We start from the raw sequence: 23,780 nt of genomic DNA, 5'->3' as shown, positions 1-23,780 counted from the left end.
AAAGTTTAGTGAGAAATTGTGTAATTTACCCCTAATAAGCAATACACAATTCACTCGAAGGCATACTCTCACAGTACTGTGAAGCTTAGCTGACTCTATATCTATACAGTGCTTTGCTTCACTCTCCATTAAAGGCACTCCATTATTCAACCTCTGTAGGCTGTTCTGCGGAGCTGAAGGTCTCTCTTCGATCTCTTTTTTCTCTCTTCGCTAGTCGTTTTAGTCTTGAATTTTGCTTTGGTCTGTTTGGTTACCGAGAAAAAATGGAGTAAACTGAACTGAATCTGATTTGTTTCTTCAACGTTTGAATAGTGTATTTCTCAGGTCCTTGTTTGCTTCGGATTTTCTGGTCTCGTTTCTTCTTTGTTATTGTTGTTGTTATTTGTTAGATCCGCGGTGAGTTATTGATGAAATGAGAAAAAAAATGAACTAAATATTGTTGCTGCTACTTTATAATGCTTTGTTTTTTGCTCTTAAAACTCGATAATTTTTTTGCTTCTTCAGTAAGTTTTACTGTTTTCTTTGAAGTTTAAAAGCAAAATAGTGATTTTTTTATATAGATTTTCTGAATTTGATATTGACGCTTACTAGCTATTTCTGGATATTTGTTTAGCTCCACTATTTTTTCGAACTTGTTTTTAGTTTATAAAAGTAGATTAGGACTTTTTTAGTTCAAAAAAGTAGATCTAGAGCTTTAACTGTAATTTTATGGTCAAAGCATTTTCTGTCCATTTTTCCCATATAAGTGCAAGTTGCTAGCCAAATATGTATTGCTTTACTGTTTGACTTTGCATAGATAAAGGATTTTCTGTGCTATCTGTTTATTAGATTCTTGTGCTGATGATTCTGTTTATACATGGAAAGCATTGTGCCAGTTCGGCTTTCATGTTATTTTCAAAGACTAAAAAAGAAAACACGGGAAGATCTGAAGTCTTAGCTAATTGGATTAATTAGAATACACTAAATCTAATAATCTATTATTTTTATGCGTGGTTCTTGGACTGTGATTTGCTCAAGTTTCTTATGTTAGATTTGTTTTATGAGATTTTCATTTGTTGTTTGAACTTATACTTTGTTTAACTATTAGTGATGGTTTGATTGTATATTATTCTTGAATGGTGGTATTAGATTAGGTTGGGGTTTGAATTAAAGGATTATAATTGCATGTTGACATTGTGGCTAATAAGTTGAGGTTTCTCTAGTTGAATATATTGTGTGTTATCTGCCCTTTCATGCTTTTATTTGATAGCTGAAGTTTCCTTTGACTTATGGGTTGGTTGAAAAAATCGATTTCAGAATGCTCGCTTAGTTGATGCATTCTTCGATGCTATTGAAAATGCATTTACGATTTACCCTTTTCTCCGGCTTGAATGGTATATTGATTAGCATGTGATTTAAGGTACCATTTTCTTCAGAGGATTTGATTTTTGCTTTGCTTCCTATGTGTGAGAGATCAAACCCGTGTGTGTTGAAACTTGATTCCCTACCCATTCAGTTGATGTTAAGGAGCTAACTTCTAATGATTGCATGTTGTCATGTCGTGAATGTGAAAATTAGCTTCATGCCTTGTTTTGGTGCTTAGCTTACGAGGCTTTAAATTTCTCTTTTCTGCAAGACTTTCATTGGGCATGTCGAATAAAGAATTTTAGTAGGTTTCAGTTTTACTTGGACCTCTTCCGATTGAACTTGTTTTCCCTAGTTGACAATGAGTGAGTTTGTGTCATTCTTAATCCTTAAATGGTAGTTTTCGTGGGGCTCAAATTTTCTTTTTAAGGTTGCACCCCTAGATTAGGACGCGAAGTATCTTGCTCAGTAGTTTTATCTCATTTTCTCATGTGAAGATAATTTGTCACTTTTAGAACCTGATTGTAAAAGCTGTATGTATTGTTTTATATATACTTAAAATTTCGCATTGTCGGTGCAGGGGAAGAGGCCTTTTTCACTCCCACAATGTCAGATCTTCGAGCACCCCTTCGTCCTAAGAGGAAGAAGAGCTTGGTGGACTTCTTGGTCCAGTTCCGTTGGATTTTAGTTATTTTTGTTGTCCTCCCTTTTTCCGCCCTGTATTACTTTCTCATATATATTGGAGATGTCAGATCCGAGATGAAGTCCTACAAGCAGCGCCAGAAGGAACATGATGAAAGCGTTAAGAAAGTAGTGAAGCGTCTCAAGCAGAGGGATCCAAAAAAGGACGGTCTTGTGTGCACAGCCCGTAAACCATGGGTTGCTGTTGGAATGCGAAATGTAGACTATAAGAGAGCTCGCCATTACGAAGTTGATTTGTCTGCTTTCCGTAATATCCTTGAAATCGACAAAGAGAGAATGATTGCAAGGGTCGAGCCACTTGTAAACATGGGGCAGATCACCCGAGTCACGGTCCCAATGAATCTTTCCCTTGCTGTGGTTGCAGAGCTTGATGATCTTACAGTCGGTGGTCTCATCAATGGCTACGGGATCGAAGGAAGCTCCCACATCTATGGCCTGTTTTCAGATACAGTTGTAGCTTTTGAGATAGTTTTGGCTGATGGCCGTGTTGTCAGAGCTACCAAGGACAATGAATATTCTGATCTCTTCTATGCTATCCCATGGTCTCAAGGAACCCTCGGTTTTCTTGTTGCAGCTGAGATCAAACTTATACCCATTAAAGAATACATGAGGCTGACCTACACTCCCGTTGTGGGGAATCTGAAAGAGCTTGCACAGGGTTATATGGACTCCTTTGCACCCAGAGACGGTGATCAGGATAATCCAGCGAAAGTTCCCGATTTTGTAGAAGGCATGGTCTACTCTCCCACTGAAGGTGTGTTCATGACCGGGAGATATGCCTCAAAAGAAGAGGCCAAGAAGAAGGGGAATAAGATTAACAATGTAGGTTGGTGGTTTAAACCCTGGTTCTACCAACACGCGCAGGCCGCAATAAAGAAGGGAGAGTTCGTAGAGTACATTCCGACGAGGGAATACTACCACAGGCACACAAGATGTTTGTATTGGGAGGGTAAGCTCATCCTTCCGTTTGGAGATCAATTTTGGTTTAGGTTTCTCTTGGGCTGGTTGATGCCACCCAAGGTTTCCCTGCTCAAGGCTACTCAAGGTGAAGCTATAAGAAATTATTACCATGAGATGCATGTCATTCAAGACATGCTTGTTCCTCTTTACAAGGTTGGGGATGCCCTTGAGTGGGTCGACCGAGAGATGGAGGTAAAATTTTACGTTCATGCACTTGTTTTCCTCTCATTATCTCATCATTGTTTTATGTTCCTATCATCCATCTCACTCTTGTAGTTAATAGATTCTTTTATATTTTGTGGGTTACCTTGATGAAAAAGCTATGGGTGTTCAGTTAGGGATGGACACGGGACGGGGCGGGCGGTTTTTTGCCTCGAATATAATTTTAAAAAAAATGGTCCTATAAAATCGGATCCCATCAAATTCTAGCATTTTAGCCATCCTAGTGTGTTTCCCCGTAAGATTTTGCTTATAGTAAATTGTTTGTTCTCCATATCTATCCCCTCTGGCTCTGCCCGCACCGACTGTTCAAGCTTCCAGTCATGACAATGGTGTATCCCGAACCAGGCTTCAAGCAGCATCACAGACAGGGCGATACAAATTACGCTCAGATGTTCACGGATGTTGGGGTCTACTACGCACCGGGACCGGTGCTGAGGGGTGAAGTATTTGATGGTGTGGAGGCTGAAGATACTAATTTTTTACCCATATTAATTTATTATTTATTATTATAATTATAATAATTATTATTATTATAATTATTATAATAATAATAATTATTATTATAATAATTATTATTATTATAATTATTATTAAAAATATATATATATATACATAAATAATATTAAAAAATTACAAGTCCAGTTAACCGGCCCAAACCAAACCGAAACCCTAAACATTTAGGGTTTCAATTAGGGTTTTCTAACCCTAGCCGCCTCTGCCAACGATCCAGCTTCCAGCCACCTCTGCTACCAGTGCCACGTCTCACCGAAGGCACCAGAAGGTCGGCCGTAGCCGCACACGTATTTCCCAAATGGTGAGTCACCACTGGAAGTCCGGTGACTCACCGAACTCTATCCTTCGGACCGGTCCGAGATGAGCACCAGTGATGGCTATAAAGCCATCACCCATCTGCGAAAAAAAAAGAGACAGAGACAGAGACGGAGAGAAAAACAGAGAAACAAGATACTAAAAAAAACTACTACCAACGATCTCAGCAGAAAAGAAGCAGAAAAGAAAGAAAAGAAAAAGAAAGAAGAGAAACTTACCGAGGAAGCCCTGACCACCGGACGTCACCAAAACCTTCGGAAACCGAAGGTAATTTTTTAGATTCGCTCCGATTAGGAGCCATTTAGAAGAAAAGAACACCGGAACCACCCTTAGGATGGTCCGATCTATTTAATGATGGAAAAATAAAATTTTCCGGCCACCAGATGCGGTGGCCGGCGGTGACGGTCACGGCGGCAAACGGTTGTCGTCCGGTGATCGGCTTCCCTCCGGTGAGGGAAGCTAGAGAGAAGGCAGAGAGAAATTTTGTTCTCTCTGTTAGAGAGAGAACAGAAATGAAATTATGAGAAGCTGGCCCGTAGGGCCAGCCTATTAGGGGTATTAATACCCTCTCCCAAACGACGTCGTTTTGGGGAGGGTATTTCTGTAATTTCACAAAGGGTAAATCCCGTCCGAAGCCATTCCAACTTGTAAACTTTACATTCTAGTCACTAAATCAAGTTTATAATACTTTTAATTCAGATCTTTAATTTTAATTTCATTTATTTTAGTCCTTTATATTAAAATAATATATTTAGGATAAATAACAGAATTAATCCCTTAATTTTAATAAATAATATTTTAATCCCTAATTTATATTTTTAATTTATTTTATTCTAATATACGAATTTTAGATAATTTTATTTTAGTCACTAAATAAATAAAATAAAGAAATAGCATGTTTAATCCCTATAATTTTTGATTAATTATGAATTAGGTTTTTAATTTTACTTTTACTATAATTTAGTCATTTATTTTAAATATTGTTATTTATTTTACTGCTTTTAAATATATCGTTCTAATTGTATTTTTATTGCTTTATTTAAATATTTTTTTATAGTCATAAATATATATATAATAAATAATAATTTATATTTTTTAATAAATTATTTTAATATTTTTCAATATCGAAGAAAAGGGCAGTCTTAATATAACTGGATATCCTATTCTGGTATTTTAAAATTAAATATTATTAAAAATTATTATTTAATTTTATTTAAATTAACATTTATCAATATCAAAGAAAAGAGCTGTCTTAAGGCACCTAGAAGTCCTTTTATGATATTTTTAAATATTTTTTATAATTTTGAAATAATAAGATTATAAATTAAATATATTTTAAATTTTTAATATATTTTTAATAATAGAGACAATTTATAATTAAAAAGTACCAATTTTGGGCGTTGTAGGGGTGCTAATCCTTCCCTAAACGTAATCGACCACGAACCCCTTTTTATTATTAAAAAGAACGAATTTTTGGTTATAAACGCAGATCAGTTCATTTTTTAATTGGTGTTTTCTTAAAACTCTTTTAAAAAAATAATTTTTAGGTATTCGACCTACCTGACCCAAAAGGCCGATGGCGACTCTCAAATTATTTTCAAAACCATTTATTCACATAAATTTTCCCGCCAAATTTAAAATATTCGTGCCCGGACGAAAATCGGTTACGACAGCTTGGCGACTCTACTGGGGACGTGTCAAACTTTTAAAAATCAATTATAAATTGTCTCTATTAATTATAAATTAAAATTTCATATATTTAATTTATATATTTTTTATATATACATATTATTTTTATAGTATTTATATATATATATTATTAATATTTCATTTTATTTACAAGTATTTTATTTCATTATTTATTTTTCTGTCAAATGTTTGAACATTTCTCCTCACACACAACACTTGCATTGCATAACATAAAGCTCTATAATTGAGTTGTCCCTTTTAAGTGGGAGTGAAAGCGACGTCTTCGTGAGAATTTATTCTCCGTGTCAGACCTAGCAAGTAACTTTCGGGGTTCATATGCTCTATGTCTTCGTGAGAATTTATTCTCCGTGTCAGGCATAGAGAAATGTATCCCCTCGAATTGAACTCGATCCACTTTAGTCTGTGATGGACTAGGGTTGAGGGTTATCAACCCAAGGGGGCACTAACAAGGACAATTCGGGTACCTTTATTCTTAGATCTGAAGCCCTGCATATAAAAAACCCTAGAAACTCTTCCGATCTGAAGTTATGCCGAAATTTTGTCCAAAATAGGTGTACACACAGGAGAAATGAATTCTAACTTTCCTGTTAATTTATTTATTTCTTTACTGATTAAATTACATGTAAATTTAAATTATTTAAATTATGAAAAAGCATGTTTAAATAAAAATATTTAGGTAGATATTATTATTAAATTTCTTTATTATGTAAACTAATTCATTTCTTTTTGTGTGTTTTTTTTATTTTTTCTGTTTACATAGCATCATACAGGATAAAAGGCATTGATCCTTGTGTTAATTGTCTCATTGGAAAGCCTTCATCTATGGATAAAAAGTGTTCAAATCAAGTAATTCTAAACTCAGAAGTAAGACAGTGAGCTGAGGATTTACAAAGACAAGAAGGAGATAGTTTGCAGGATGATTATGTATCTGACTTGGCCAGTTATGCTCCAGTTTCGCTAAAAAGAAATGATATGCAAGATTTGCGAAGCATTTGGGAAAGTTGGGATTCAAACAAAAAATTACAGTTTTATCAGACTTACGGAGACATCCCATATTTGCTCTATGTAGAAGTTGATGATGAATTACTCAGAGCTCTAATTCAATTATGGAATCCAGGGTACAATTGCTTCACTCTCAATAAGGAGGACTTGGTCCCTACTATTGAAGAATATACAACTTTGTTACATCTCGAAGGTGCTTTGGAGAATCGAATCTATTCAAAGTCAATTAAAACTCAACCCTTTCGAGTTAAATTAGCAAAGATTGCCGGGGTACGAGAAGAATGGGTGGCATCCCGTACAAAACGAAAAGGCGAAAGCGAAGGCATTGCTTGGACCAACATTAAAGAACTTATTCAGAGCCATCCAGACTCTAAAGTACGATTCGATCTATTTGCTCTGGGTATATATGGTATGGTCATCTTCCCAAAAATATTGGGATATGTTGAAGCTGCAGTGGTAGACTTGTTTGAACAGCTACCGAAAAAGATTAATCCTGTTTCTGCAATTCTAGCAGAGACCTTCAGATCGTTAAATGCTTGTAGAAAGTTAGGAGGTGGACGATTCTCAGGGTGTACCCAGTTGTTATATGTTTGGATCCGTAGTCATTTCTGGAGGACAGAAAAAGTTTCATACCGACGCTTTAATACGTATTACTCACCATTAAAAGAATTTCTGGAGCAGGAATGGCCGAAAGAAATTAAGAAAGATATGTGGATTAATGCCTTTCGAAATATGCAAAGCAATGACGTTGTTTGGCGAGCCCCGTGGCAAATCCAAAGGGAATTCTTTTACAGATGTGGTGATTACAACTGGATAATGCTGCTCGGATTATGGGGAGGAATTGGATATGCGCCACTTCTGGTCATAAGACAGTATGAAGGTCGTCAATTTGTACCTGTCACTGCTCGTTTACAGTCATCTGAGTTTGCATTCCATAGCAAAAATTATAAAAGAAGTATCATGGAAGCCGTTACAGCTTGGAAAACAATTTTTTATATCCGAGCTAAAGCAGCAAAAGAAATGTTAACTTCTGATTATGAAGAATGGAGATCTGTCAGGAAAAACGAAAATATTCCTCTACCAGATCAAAATGAGAATATTTCTATGGAAGATCGCATTAAGGTGGTTCCATCAGAGATTGAAATCCTGAGAGCTGAGTTTGAAGCAGAAAGAGAAGGTTGGTCGAAAGAATTAGAGCAAATGAGACAAGATAAAGCTATGTTGGGGGTTGATATTGACTTTCATTCATCACAATGTGCAATGTTGAGAAAAGATAAAGAAAAAGTTGATGATGAATTCAGAGTATTACAGAAAAATTACCAGGAGTTATATAAATCCCGGAAAGCATCAGGATCAAGCCAAGCAACAATACAGATGACCAGAGAATTGAACATCGAGAAAAGACGAGTTTAAGATCTGAAAGGAAAGAATAACCGTCTACTCAAAAGCCTTGAGAAAGGAAAGCAAAAAATGGAAGATTTTGAGGTCGACAGAAGAGAGCGAATTATAAAACACAAGGCTGAACACCGCGAGATCATGAATGAAATGCAAAGAGAAAGGGATCGAGCCAAAGATTTAGAAGAAATGAAGAATGGCATCTTTAATAAATCTGAAGGTGAGAAAAATATCATGTTCAAGGGATTTGAATCTGAAATGAACCAGTTGATTGCTGAACTTGAAGTCAGAGGCCAAAAGATGGAAGAATCCAATATTGAAAAAGAAAAATGGGAGTTAGAAAGAAAAAATTTCAACACCAGACTTGAGGTAGAGCAGGAAGTGGCTAGCAATTGGATGCAAAGATGCAGAAACAAGGATGTTCAAATTCAGAAGCTTAATCAAAGAACGCAAGAAACACGAACAAAACTTGAAGAAGATTTGGATCAATCTAGAAATAAAAATGCAGAGTTTAATGCTTACATTTTGCAACTTGAAGAATCATTATTTCAAGAAAAGGTTCGTCTAGGACCTAATGATCTCAAAGAAAGTAATGAGGAAAGTGCTTCACTGCGAAGACGCATTAGAGATCTTGAAAAAATTCTGCACAATTGTCAAGTCAGAATCACTGAGTTAGAGCAAACTCTGGAAGGAACGAATGAACAATGGCAAAAGTCAACTAATTTCTATGTTGAAAGAAGTGAAGAAAGAAGTAATATGGTGTTCGAGGCCATGGTACAAATGAGCGAAGTTGCTAGATATGTTGGGGAACTAGCTGTTGAAGCCGAAATAATTGAGCATCAAGTTGATCCAGTTTCTAAGTTCGGAAAGAAGGTGTCATGGTTAATGAAAGAAATTATAGAGCTTAATAGGAAAGCTACGCCTTATCTGTAGTTATGAAATATTATAAAGAAACTTTTGTATGCCGATGAAAGTTGTTCTATGACAGTTAACTTTTTGGGATCAATACCTTTTTGCATACATACATTTTGCATACATTCATCATTCATTTCATGATTTTCTTTACGAATAATTTTTATTATTAATATAAAATTCATTAATTAAAATTTGAAAAAAATAATATTAAAAGATTTTTCAATCACAGTTATTCTGGCCAAAAGAGAAATACAACATCACTACGGTACTAGACAAGCTACTAAGAGAATTATGGAGGATAAAATACAGCGTATTGAGGAACATCATCATAAAGAACAAGAAGAAATGAGAATGAAGATGGAAAAAATTGAAGCCAGTATTGCAAATTCACAAGACAACATGATGCAGAAAATAGAGGACATGTTTAAAAGGCAGGCTATCATTGGAAAAATGCATGAAAATCCTGTATCTTTCGACCAAGAACCTATATATTCTCTAGGTTTTCCACCAGAACCAATTTATCATTCTGGTACTACACCTATACAAATCAATGCTCGTACATCAGCATTTCAAGAAGCCAAACCACATGAAAATCAACAAGTGGATCCTGCATCTTCAAGCAAAAATCCGCTTATATCAGATGTGAAAATAGGGGATCTTAATACTGAGCATTTAATCCCGGATTTGAATGAGCTGAATGAGAAACAAAAAGTAAATGAAGAATTGACCAGACAGATCAAGAGCTTAGAAGAACGAATGAAATCCGTGGAAATAACTGAATCATTCTATGGGTTTGACGCTAGTGAGTTGAGTTTGGTTCCAGACCTAATCCTCCCTATCAAGTTCAAGGCTCCCGAATTTGATAAATATAATGGTACTACATGCCCTTCATCCCACATTACTATGTTTTGTCGCAGAATGGCATGATATGTGAAAGACGAAAAATTGTTAATTCACTGCTTTCAGGATAGTTTGACAGGACCGGCTTTAAAATGGTATACTCAATTGACCAAAGCCAACATTAGATCTTGGAAAGATCTGGCTAAAGCATTCTTAGAGCAGTATCGCCACGTAACAGACATGGTTCCTGATAGATGGACTCTCCAAAATTTGGAGAAAAAGAATAATGAAACATTCAGACAGTATGCCCAGAGATGGCGTGACACTGCAGCCCAAGTTCAACCACCTTTGTCAGAAAAAGAGGCCATAGTAATATTTGTTCATACATTGAAGGCTCCTTATTTAAATCATCTAATGGGAAATGCAACCAGAAATTTTGCAGATTTGGTCATTTCTGGAGAACTCATTGAAAATGTCTTGAAAAGTGGCAAAATTGAATCAAATTAGGGGTCTAGTTCCAAAAGACCTATGTACCGGAAAAAAGAGAATGAAGTCAAAAATGCAAATTCTTATAACAAGGATTCATCAAAAAGTGTTACAATAACCCAGCCAAGGGTTAAGAAAGAGGAAACAAACACTAATCGAGCAGATTCCAGAGGATCTCGAAAGGAAAATGAAAGGTTGTCTTTTACACCTTTACCAGTACCATATGCTGAGATCTATGATTCGCTGTTAAAAGCAGATGTCATACGGCCCTATCCTTTGGTTCCCATGCAACCACCATTCCCTCCTTGGTATGATACAAAGGCACACTGTGTTTACCATGAAGGAATTACGGGTCATTCTATTGAAAAATGTTTGGCATTCAAAAGGGTGGTCCAAAATTTGATCAACACTGGGAAGTTGGAATTCAATACACCATCTGCATCAAATCATCCATTGCCAAATCATGGAGATAAAAACGTGAATGCAATTCAGGAAGAGAACAGAAAGAAAGCAAAAACTGACATTTCTGAAATTAAATCTCCGTTTGTATGGGTATTCCAACAACTCTCTTTAGCCGGTATAATTCCACAACAATTCAGGCCAAAGCAGAATGAAGGCAAGAATTATTGTGAATATCATCAGGAGAAAGGGCATAAAATTCAACTATGTCCTGAATTTAGGGATTTGGTGCAAAAATTGATGAACAACAGAGAAATAGAATTCTTTGAAGAAGAACCAGGGAAAAAAGAAGATGATGTTTGCTCATCAGAGGATTCTAAACCTAGTCAAAGAATAAATGATCCTGTGATCATTAATGTAAAATCATCTACGGCGATTCCTGCACCAATAAAGCCTAAATTAGTTATCACCACTCCTCTACCATTTCCATACAAAGAAACCCGCAGGGTACCTTGGAATTATACTACCAATGTTTCAATGGTAGGAGGATCTGTTTCTCTAGAAAAAAACAGAAGAGAAAAAACAGAGTTTGGATACAACATCGAAGTCTGAAGCAGTGAGCAAAGTCGGTTTCTTTACAAGAAGTGGGAGATGTTACTCTCCCGAAACATCCAATGCTTTAGAACAAGTGAAAGCAAAAGGAAAAGCCATGACAATACCTCAGAAGGTATTTGATGATGAATCCTCTACAGTATTCAATGAGCCTGTAACAGAAAAACAAGCTCAAGAATTTTTGAAATTCCTGAAACATAGTGAGTATAATGTGGTTGAACAACTACACAAACAACAAGCGAGAATTTCTATTCTTGATCTATTGATGAATTCAGAAGCACATAGAAATGCTTTAATGAAAATTCTCAATCAAACATTCATCCCTGAAGATATATCCCTCAATAAACTTGACAGAATTGTGGGACATATAGCCGCTGACAATTACATAACGTTCACGGATGATGAAATACCGGAAGGCGGAATGGGGTCAGTAAAAGCTTTGAACATCACGACACATTGTCATGGTCATGTGTTGCCAGGAGTATTGATTGACAATGGATCCGCTCTCAACTTGATGCCTCTAGTCACACTTCAAAGAATGCCTGTGGATCAATCACACATGAAGAGCTATCAGAATGTAGTACGAGCCTTTGATGGTACTCAAAAAGAGGTACTTGGGAAAATGGAAATATCGTTGTTAATTGGACCAGTTGTGTACAATATTGACTTTGTAGTGATGGACATCCACCCTACATATAATTGTCTATTAGGGAGGCCATGGATTCATTCAGCAGGAGCCGTTCCTTCTTCATTACATCAGAAATTGAAATTTGTTGTTGATGGACAACTAATATGCGTAGGAGCTGAAGAAGAAATCATTGCGTCTGTAACAAGCGATGTTCCATATATTGACACCAATGATGATGCTCTTGAATGCTCTTTCCGAGCTCTTGAATTTGTAAATGCAACCTTTATTGCAGAAGGAAGCAAAATTCCATATCCCAGATTGTCTGACTGCACCAAGATGACGGTACAACAAACTTTAGGCATCGGAGCTAAAGCTGGGAAAGGTTTAGGAAAGAATCTTCAAGGGATTTCAGTTCCTGTCAGTATAAAGATGAAGAAAGATCGTTTTGGGCTTGGATTTAAGCCCAATTTTCAGCAAAAGAACAAAGAGATGAAAAGAAGATGTGAAGACAGAAAGGCAAAATTGAAAGGGGGAGAAATCCTTTGGAAACACATGTCTTTCCCACAGTTGAAGACCATATTCAGATCAGGGGGAACAATTAATGTAGAACAGCAGCTTGTTGAAGCCTATAAAGAAGAAAAGTTGACGAAAAATCAAAACATAGTTGAAGAAGCTATGAATGGATTATTTATCAACATGATCATGAATGACAACAAGACTGGCAAATACTTGGATATGATTCGCCCATGTTTTCCTGGAGAAACACTCAACAATTGGACCACTGAAGATCTTCCTATAGTTTTTAATATTAACGCAGAGTAATATTCAGAACTAATCTTTATGTTTAGCTCAAAAATATGAAAACTTTTTGTTATCTTGTAAAAGAAATTATGTTAAATATAAGAAATTTTCTTTAAAATTTTCAGATGGCAATCATTCTTTACATTTTCTTACATTTTTACATTTATTTATTTCATAAATTTACTATATTCTTTCGGAAATATGTCCGACTTAAATTTGTAGGTGTCACCATGTTAATAGCATGTTTATTCCTAAATTTAATCAAGAGATCAATTTAGAGCAACCTATATGTCTGGAAGAAATCAATGGGTGTGAGGATAAACTGGAATGTGATGTTCCTACTGAACTATTAAGATTGGTAGAAAAAGAAGACAAACAAATTCTACCCCACAAAGAAGAAATTGAGACTGTGAATTTGGGAACAGATGAAGAAATAAAAGAGGTAAAAATTGGTACTACTCTGACAATCCAGATAAAACAAGAATTGATAAATCTCCTTCAAGAGTTCAAAGATATCTTCGCTTGGTCTTATCAAGATATGCCTGGTTTAAGCACAGATATAGTGATACACAAGCTTCCAATCAATCCAGAGTATAAACCGGTCCAACAAAAGCTCAGACGAATGAGGCCAGAAATGTTGTTGCAAATCAAAGAAGAAGTGATGAAACAGATCAATGCAGGTTTCCTCCAGGCAGCTAAATACCCCGAATGGGTAGCCAACATTGTTCCCGTACCAAAGAAAAATGGAAAAGTTCGAATGTGTGTGGATTACAGAGATCTCAACAAAGCTAGTCCGAAAGATAGCTTTCCCTTACCCCACATAGACACATTGGTAGACAATACTGCAGGACATGCATGGTTTTCATTTATGGATGGCTTTTCAGGATATAATCAGATAAAAATGAATCCTGAAGACATGGAAAAAACAACATTTGTAACCATGTGGGGCACATTCTGCTACAAAGTGATGCCATTTGGATTGAAAAATGCAGGGGCAACGTATCAAAGAGCCATGGTAACTTTTTTTCATGACATGATGCACAAAGAGATTGAAGTATATGTAAATGACATGATTGCCAAATCCCGAACTGAAGAAGAACATATTAAAAATCTGAGAAAGCTTTTCCAGAGATTGAGGAAGTATCAGTTAAAGCTCAACCCCGCTAAATGCACTTTTGGGGTAACTTCCGGAAAACTTTTGGGATTTGTGGTCAGCAAAAGAGGAATCGAAATTGATCCAGATAAAGTAAAAGCAATTCAAGATCTTCCACCACCCAATACAAAAAAAGAAGTTCGAGGCTTTTTGGGAAGATTAAATTATATATCTCGGTTCATTTCTCAATTAACTGACAAATGTGATCTAGTGTTCAAATTACTTCGAAAGAACAATCCTGAAGTCTGGAATGAAGAATGTCAAGAAACTTTAGATATTATTAAGAAATATTTATCCAATGCCCCCATTTTAGTATCACCAATACCTGATAGACCATTAATTCTCTACTTGACGGTCTTCGAAAATTCGATGGGATGTGTACTAGGACAGCATGATGAATCTGGAAGAAAAGAAAAAGCTATTTATTATCTGAGCAAGAAATTTACCGATTGTGAAATTTGATATCCACCAATACAAAAATTATGTTGTGCCTTGGTGTGGACTACTCGAAGACTCAGACAATATATGTTATACCATACTACTTGGTTGATATCCAAACTTGATCCTTTAAAATTCTTAATGGAATCACCAGCTTTGACAGGCAGAATGGCTAGATGGCAGATGTTATTATCTGAGTTTGATATTGTATATGTCAACCAAAAAGCGATAAAAAGAAGTGTAATAGCTGATTTTCTGGCCAGTCGTGTATCAAATGATTATCAGCCTTTGAGCTTCAATTTTCCTGATGAAGATTTGTTATGTATATCCATGAATGAAGAAGTCAGAACAAATGACACATCTGCATCTTGGAAGCTTTACTTTGATGGAGCATCCAATGCTTTGGGACGAGGAATCGGGGCAATGTTAATTTCTCCAGAAAATGTTTATTATCCCTTTACAAGTAGACTGGAGTTCTTTTGTACTAATAACATGGCGGAATACGAAGCTTGTGTCATGGGATTGAAAGCAGCTATAGAAAGAAAAATCAAATGTCTCGAGATATATGGAGATTCATCGTTAGTGGTGTATCAATTACGAGGAGAATGGGAAACAAAAGATCCCAAATTGTTGGAATATCGAAATTTTACCCTCGAATTAGTGAAAGAATTTGAGAGAGTCACTTTCAATTATCTCCCTCGAGAAGAAAATCAAATGGCAGATGCTTTGGCTACATTAGCTGCTATATTTCAAGCAACTAAGAAAGTTGATATAATGCCAATCAAAATGCAAGTATATGAAATTCCTGTACATTGTTATAGTGTGGAAGAAGAGGTAGATGGTAAACCATGGTATCATGATATTCTGCAATATATCAAAAATCAAAGTTATCCACCAAATGCATCGGAAATTGATAAAAGAACCTTGAGAAAAATGGCTGCTGGATATTTTCTTGATGGCGAGATTATGTATAGAAGAAACAATGATCAAATGCTATTAAGATGTTTAAATACCAGCGAAGCTCGAAACGTCATTGAAGAAGTACACAGTGGAATATGTGGAACACATGCAAATGGTCTTTCCATGGCCAGAAAAATAATGAGATATGGATACTATTGGGCTACCATGTACACTGATTGCATTGATTATGCAAGGAAATGTCATAAATGCCAGATATATGCAGACAAGATTCATGTACCCCCATCTCCTTTACATGTAATGACAGCACCTTGGCCATTTTCTATGTGGGGAATAGATGTCATTAGAGCAATCACACCAAAAGCATCGAATGGACATTACTTCATCCTTGTGGCAATTGATTATTTTACAAAATGGGTTGAAGCTGCTTCATATGCCAATATTAAGAGGTCCACAGTTTGCAAATTCATAAAGAAAGAGATAGTTTGCCGATATGGTCTACCAGAAAGGATCATTACAGATAATGCTCTGAACCTGAATAACAAAATGATGACCGAACTTTGTGCACAGTTTAAGATCAAACATGCAAACTCAGTGGCATATCGTCCAAAGATGAATGGGGCAGTTGAAGCAGCAAATAAGAACATCAAGAGAATCATTACAAAGACTACTGAAACTTACAAAGATTGGCACGAGAAATTACCTTTTGCTCTATATGCATACCGAACTACTGTTCGAACATCTACTGGGGCAACGCCTTTTTCTTTAGTCTACGGGATGGAAGCAGTCTTACCAATTGAAGTTGAGATTCCATCGCTTCGAATATTGAGAGAAATAAAATTGGATGAATCTGAATGGATCCAAGCTAGATTTGATTAATTGAACCTTATTGAGGAGAAAAGATTGAAAGCTATTTGCCATGGACAGATGTATCAAAAACGGATGATGAAGTCTCATGACAAAAAAGTACATCCAAGAGAGTTCCAAGAGGGTGATCTAGTATTAAAAAAGATCTTGCCTATACATAAAGATTTCCGTGGGAAATGGATGCCTAATTGGGAAGGGCCATACGTTGTGAAAAAGGCCTTTTCCGGAGGAGCATTGATCTTGGCAGAAATGGATGGAAAAATTTTGAGAGATCCAATAAATTCGGATTCTGTCAAGAAATATTATGCTTAAAAAAAAGAGAAAAAAGAGAAAAGGGGGGTCAAGGTGAAAACCCGCAAAGGGCATCTTGTAACCAAAGGAAGGATTTGAGTTGAAAACCTGAAAAGGCGGCTCAAATGCAGGTTGATATTAGGCATCTGGCAATTGAACTCTCTTAAGATTTTGACAGTTTGGGAGAAACTTCACATCTACAAGCATTTCGACAACGTTTGAGATCTTCCAGACAAAAGCTTACATCATTTCTCTAAATTGTGTCAACTTGATTAATTTAGAAATACTTATGCTAATAATTTGTTGAGACATTTGAATTTTTATCATTCTTATGCTTGCCAGAACTTTGAATACAATTCTATCTATTTCAAGTTCAATTTATTTGAGATTCAATTTATTTTCGAAAATTCAATTTATTCTTTTATTGAATTAACATAATTTTGAAATAATTTAAAGATTTCTGAATATCACTTTATGTTAATACTTTTAAATACATGGAATACAAAGTAAGCAAATCATCACCATCTTAAAGCCATGAACATCAAGATTATTACATGGGATGCTACCGACAACAAGGTCGAATCCGCCAAATCTACTCATCAATTGCTCCAACCGATCACCATTCAGTTCTTGCACATCTATTTTCAAAGATATACTAAGACAGTAGAAGGCGATCTTTGCAGCACTGATTCCAGCAAAAAGAAACAAGATATTGATATCACTGGGAAACATGTCTCTATACAGATCCTTGTGTATGGTTTTTAAGGAAACCTAGAAGCATTTCCACCTCATCAGGTTCAAGTGGAGCAACTTTATTCCTTCCTACCCATACTAGATTCCATTTTCAGCACTCATCAAGAACATACTTCTGGACACTCGAAGGTGGCTCATTGTCATAAGCTTCAAGAACCTTACAGATCCTTTCTGTCAATTTGGCACTTCCTGTACATGTTTATAAACAGTTCAACTTTGTTCTTGGATCCCATGAAAGCCATCATTTCTTTGTCAATGGAAAAGCATCGGCACATGAAGGAAGCAGAATAAGAGAAAATCTGTTCTTAATTGGCAGAATTATGAATATAACCCTTTTCAGTGTAGTAGCATGGAAATGCTCCGAATCTACAAATTCTGGCTTCACATCTAATAAGCACTGTGATATCCTAGTCCAAACATTAACTGGAACAAATGTAATGTATTAATAGCATCTTCTGGAAGTGTTCTTTGAGTTATTTGATCTGGTTGGACAGAACCAATCATTGAATTTAGAAGATGAATGTATTAATAGCATCTTCTGGAAGTGTTCTTTGAGTCATCTTCTGGAAGTGTTGAGTTATCTGATCTGGTTGGACAGAACCAATCATTGAATTTAGAAGATGAATGTGCTCATAGCATCTTCTGGAAGTGTTCTTTGAGTTATCTGATCTGGTTGGACAGAACCAATCATTGAATTTAGAAGATGAATGTGCTCATAGCATCTTCTGGAAGTGTTCTTTGAGTTATCTGATCTGGTTGGACAGAACCAATCATTGAATTTAGAAGATGAATGTGCTCATAGCATCTTCTGGAAGTGTTCTTTGAGTTATCTGATCTGGTTGGACAGAACCAATCATTGAATTTAGAAGATGAATGTGCTCATAGCATCTTCTGGAAGTGTTCTTTAAGTTATCTGATCTGGTTACAGAACCAATCATTGAATTTAGAAGATGAATGTGCTCATAGCATCTTCTGGAAGTGTTCTTTGAGTTATCTGATCTGGTTGGACAGAACCAATCATTGAATTTAGAAGATGAATGTGCTCATAGCATCTTCTGGAAGTGTTCTTTGAGTTATCTGATATGGTTGGACAGAACCAATCATTGAATTTAGAAGATGAATGTGCTCATAGCATCTTCTGAAAGTGTTCTTTGAGTTATCTGATCTGGTTGGACAGAACCAATCATTGAATTTAGAAGATGAATGTGCTCATAGCATCTTCTGGAAGTGTTCTTTGAGTTATCTGATCTGGTTGGACAGAACCAATCATTGAATTTAGAAGATGAATGTGCTCATAGCATCTTCTGGAAGTGTTCTTTGAGTTATCTGATCTGGTTGGACAGAACCAATCATTGAATTTAGAAGATGAATGTGCTCATAGCATCTTCTGGAAGTGTTCTTTGAGTTATCTGATCTGGTTGGACAGAACCAATCATTGAATTTAGAAGATGAATGTGCTCATAGCATCTTCTGGAAGTGTTCTTTGAGTTATCTGATCTGGTTGGACAGAACCAATCATTGAATTTAGAAGATGAATGTGCTCATAGCATCTTCTGGAAGTGTTCTTTGAGTTATCTGATCTGGTTGGACAGAACCAATCATTGAATTTAGAAGATGAATGTGCTCATAGCATCTTCTGGAAGTGTTCTTTGAGTTATCTGATCTGGTTTGACAAAACCAATCATTGAATTTGGAAGATGAATGTGCTCATAGCATCTTCTGGAAGTGTTCTTTGAGTTATCTGATCTGGTTTGGCAGAACCAATCATTGAATTTAGAAGATGAATTTGCCAATAGCATCTTCTGGAAGTGTTCTTTGAGTTATCTGATCTGGTTTGACAAAACCAATCATTAAATTTGGAAGATGAATTTGCTCATAGTAGAAATAAGGAGACTCAATAGCATCTTCTGGAAGTGTTCTTTGAGTTATATGATCTGGTTTGGTAGGAACTACAGAACCAATCATTGGAATTAAAAGATGAACTGCATGATCGTTTTCATTAGGAAGCTTCTTTTCCAGCTTCTTTTGCTTATTTCTTTCCAAAAAAACATAGCACAAGTTTCGCCTTTTCTTGTAATTGGGATCATCAAATAATGGCTTCCCATCTTTTACCGGAAGAAGTGCGTCAGCATCTTTAGTCATTTGAGCAGCACATATAAAATCTATCAATTTTGCAATTGATGAATCTGAACCACATTTCTCCAGGGCTATTGAAGTTTCAGCCTCTGAGAATCCCATTTTTGTCAAATATAACAGTTTATTCTCCTCATCAGAATCAGAATTCAAGATTTCTCGATATTAAAAGAACTATCGATATCTGTGAAATCATCTGAAAAGGTCACTTCATAATCAGATGAGTTGTTATCAGAATCAACATGTTGCATGAATGCAAGCTGTTCAAGAGCCTATACTATTGAGTTTTATTCTCAAGAGGTTTTGTGACATAATATCTACATCTACATTTGTCAAAGATGATAGATTCTCTGATTTGAAGAAGAAAGATCTATTGGGTTTTTACAATTGAAGAAATACTCAATTCACCAATCTGAAATCAAATAAATTAACACTTATGCATCATATTTTAGATGTTTACAAAAATAGGTGCATTTTCATTCATTTTCATCTATGTTGAACTTTTAACAGGAATTTCAAAGATTTTAGCAAAAATTCAAATCTATCATTTGATGGATTGTCTTTTCCAGAGAAAGTTCATAATGAGAAGAACTCATCTGAAGAAGGAAGAAGAAGTTCATAATGAGAAGAACTTGTTCAACCTTTTGTCTGAATTCATCACTTGATGGATTATCTTTTCCAGAGAAAGTTCATAATGAGAAGAACTCATCTGAAGAAGGAAGAAGAAGTTCATAATGAGAAGAATTTGTTCAACCTTTTACCTGAATTCATCAATTGATGGATTATCTTTTCCAGAGAAAGTTCATAATGAGAAGAACTCATCTGAAAAAGGAAGAAGAAGTTCATAATGAGAAGAATTTGTTCAACCTTTTGTCTGAATTCATCACTTGATGGATTATCTTTTCCAGAGAAAGTTCATAATAAGAAGAACTCATCTGAAGAAGGAAGAAGAAGTTCATAATGAGAAGAATTTGTTCAACCTTTTACCTGAATTCATCACTTGATGGATTATCTTTTCCAGAGAAAGTTCATAATGAGAAGAACTCATCTGAAGAAGGAAGAAGAAGTTCATAATGAGAAGAATTTGTTCAACCTTTTGTCTGAATTCATCACTTGATGGATTATCTTTTCCAGAGAAAGTTCATAATGAGAAGAACTCATCTGAAGAAGGAAGAAGAAGTTCATAATGAGAAGAATTTGTACAACCTTTTACCTTAATTCATCAATTGATGGATTATCTTTTCCAGAGAAAGTTCATAATGAGAAGAACTCATCTGAAGAAGGAAGAAGAAGTTCATAATGAGAAGAATTTGTTCAACCTTTTGTCTGAATTCATCACTTGATGGATTATCTTTTCCAGAGAAAGTTCATAATAAGAAGAACTCATCTGAAGAAGGAAGAAGAAGTTCATAATGAGAAGAATTTGTTCAACCTTTTACCTGAATTCATCACTTGATGGATTATCTTTTCCAGAGAAAGTTCATAATGAGAAAAACTCATCTGAAGAAGGAAGAAGAAGTTCATAATGAGAAGAATTTGTTCAACCTTTTGCTCAAATCTATTACTTGATGGATCAGCTTTTCCAAAGGAAGTTCATAATGAGAAGAACTCATTTGAAGAAGGAAGAAAAAGTTCATAATGAGAAGAATTTGTTCAACCTTTTGTTTAAATTCATCAATTGATGGATTAACATTGCCAGGAAGAGTTCATAATGAGAAGAACTCGTCATCTGAAGAAGAAGAAGTTCATAAATAGAAGAGTTTATTCAACCTTTTGAATGACTCTGTCACAGAAGGAAATAGGTCAACATCATCCCCAGCAGAAAGTTCATAATGAGAAGAACTCGTCATCTGAAGAAAGAGAAGAATTTATTCAACATCTTCATCATAATCAAGTGAAGCCAAATGGATAAAAAAAATTTATTATCTTTTCATCTTTGCCCTATTTCTGTTAACACAAGAATGAGCAAAGAGGGACAGCTGAAGATACTAATTTTTTACCCATATTAATTTATTATTTATTATTATAATTATTATTATTATTATTATAATTATTATAATTATTATTATTATTATAAATATTATTATTATTATTATTATTAAAAAAATATATATATATACATAAATAATATTAAAAAATTACAAGTCCAGTTAACCGGCCCAAACCGAAATCCTAAACATTTAGGGTTTCAGTTAGGGTTTTCTAACCCTAGCCGCCTCTGCCTCCAGCTGCCTCTGCCTCCAGCCGCCTCTACCTCCAGCCGCCTCTGCCTCCAGCCGCCTCAGCTAACGATCCAGCTTCCAGCCACCTCTGCTACCAGTGCCACGTCTCACCGAAGGCACCAGAAGGTCGGCCGTAGCCGCACACGTATTTCCCAAATGGTGAGTCACCACTGGAAGTCCGGTGACTCACCGAACTCTATCCTTCGGACCGGTCCGAGATGAGCACCGGTGATGGCTTTATAGCCATCACCCATCTGCGAAAAAAAAAAAGAGACAGAGACGGAGAGAAAAACAGAGAAACAAGATACTAAAAAAAAAACTACTACCAATGATCTCAGCAGAAAAGAAGCAGAAAAGAAAGAAAAGAAAAAGAAAGAAGAGAAACTTACCGAGGAAGCCCTGACCACCGGACGTCACCAAAACCTTCGGAAACCGAAGGTAATTTTTTAGATTCGCTCCGATTAGGAGCCATTTAGAAGAAAAGAACACCGGAACCACCCTTAGGATGGTCCGATCTATTTAATGGTGGAAAAATAAAATTTTCCGGCCACCAGATGCGGTGGCCGACGGCAAACGGTTGCCGTCCGGTGATCGGCTTCCCTCCGGTGAGGGAAGCTAGAGAGAAGGCAGAGAGAAATTTTGTTCTCTCTGTTAGAGAGAGAACAGAAATGAAATTATGAGAAGCTGGCCCGTAGGGCCAGCCGATTAGGGGTATTAATACCCTTTCCCAAACGACGTCGTTTTGGGGAGGGTATTTCTGTAATTTCACAAAGGGTAAATCCCGTCCGAAGCCATTCCAACTTGTAAACTTTACATTCTAGTCACTAAATCAAGTTTATAATACTTTTAATTCAGATCTTTAATTTTAATTTCATTTATTTTAGTCCTTTATATTAAAATAATATATTTAGGATAAATAACAGAATTAATCCCTTAATTTTAATAAATAATATTTTAATCCCTAATTTATATTTTTAATTTATTTTATTCTAATATCCGAATTTTAGATAATTTTATTTTAGTCACTAAATAAATAAAATAAAGAAATAGCATGCTTAATCCCTATAATTTTTGATTAATTATGAATTAGGTTTTTAATTTTACTTTTACTATAATTTAGTCATTTATTTTAAATATTGTTATTTATTTTACTGCTTTTAAATATATCGTTCTAATTGTATTTTTATTGCTTTATTTAAATATTTTTTTTATAGTCATAAATATATATATAATAAATAATAATTTATATTTTTTAATAAATTATTTTAATATTTTTCAATATCGAAGAAAAGGGCAGTCTTAATATAACTGGATATCCTATTCTGGTATTTTAAAATTAAATATTATTAAAAATTATTATTTAATTTTATTTAAATTAACATTTATCAATATCAAAGAAAAGAGCTGTCTTAAGGCACCTAGAAGTCCTTTTCCGATATTTTTAAATATTTTTTATAATTTTGAAATAATAAGATTATAAATTAAATATATTTTAAATTTTTAATATTTTTAATAATAGAGACAATTTATAATTAAAAAGTACCAATTTTGGGCGTTGTAGGGGTGCTAATCCTTCCCTAAACGTAATCGACCACGAACCCCTTTTTATTATTAAAAAGAACGAATTTTTGGTTATAAACGCAGATCAGTTCATTTTTTAATTGGTGTTTTCTTAAAACTCTTTAAAAAAATAATTTTTAGGTATTCAACCTACCTGACCCAAAAAGCCGATGGCGACTCTCAAATTATTTTCAAAACCATTTATTCACATAAATTTTCCCGCCAAATTTAAAATTTTCGTGCCCGGACGAAAATCGGTTACGACAGAGGCAGTTCGTAAGATGGAGAAATGGCTGATCGAAAACCACAGCTTCCAGCCGCAGTATGCGGTCTCTGAGCTGAACGAGAAGGATTTCTGGAGGATGTTCTATGCGGATCTCTACGAGCATGTCCGAAGGAAGTACGGAGCCGTCGGAACATTCATGAGCGTGTACTACAAATCCAAGAAGGGAAGGAAGACCGAGAAGGAGGTGCAAGAAGCCGAACAAGCCCACCTCGAAACTGCTTATGCAGAGGCCGATTAGTCGCTTTGAGGTATAATGATGCATTGGTAGAATTTATCATCGCTTTATGCGACGGATCTTTGCATCGTCTTGTTATT

At 35.4% G+C, this 23,780-nt stretch overlaps 1 protein-coding gene across 1 annotated transcript; it reads left to right on the top strand.

Annotated features, from left to right (window-relative positions):
* The first annotated feature begins 143 nt into the window (after positions 1-143).
* LOC120197149 (delta(24)-sterol reductase-like) lies at positions 144-23,703 on the top strand. The gene is made up of 4 exons (XM_039198755.1): positions 144-179; positions 1,925-3,198; positions 3,501-3,681; positions 23,447-23,703. The coding sequence occupies exons 2-4, from the start codon at positions 1,951-1,953 to the stop codon at positions 23,701-23,703; spliced, it is 1,686 nt and encodes a 561-aa protein (XP_039054686.1). The 5' UTR covers positions 144-179; positions 1,925-1,950.
* The last annotated feature ends 77 nt before the right edge of the window (positions 23,704-23,780 follow it).

This window comes from Hibiscus syriacus, unplaced genomic scaffold (genome assembly GCF_006381635.1).
Source record: "Hibiscus syriacus cultivar Baekdansim isolate YM2019G1 unplaced genomic scaffold, ASM638163v2 tig00117047_pilon, whole genome shotgun sequence".
NCBI lineage: Eukaryota > Viridiplantae > Streptophyta > Magnoliopsida > Malvales > Malvaceae > Hibiscus > Hibiscus syriacus.
This window is presented reverse-complemented; position numbering and strand designations above follow the sequence as displayed.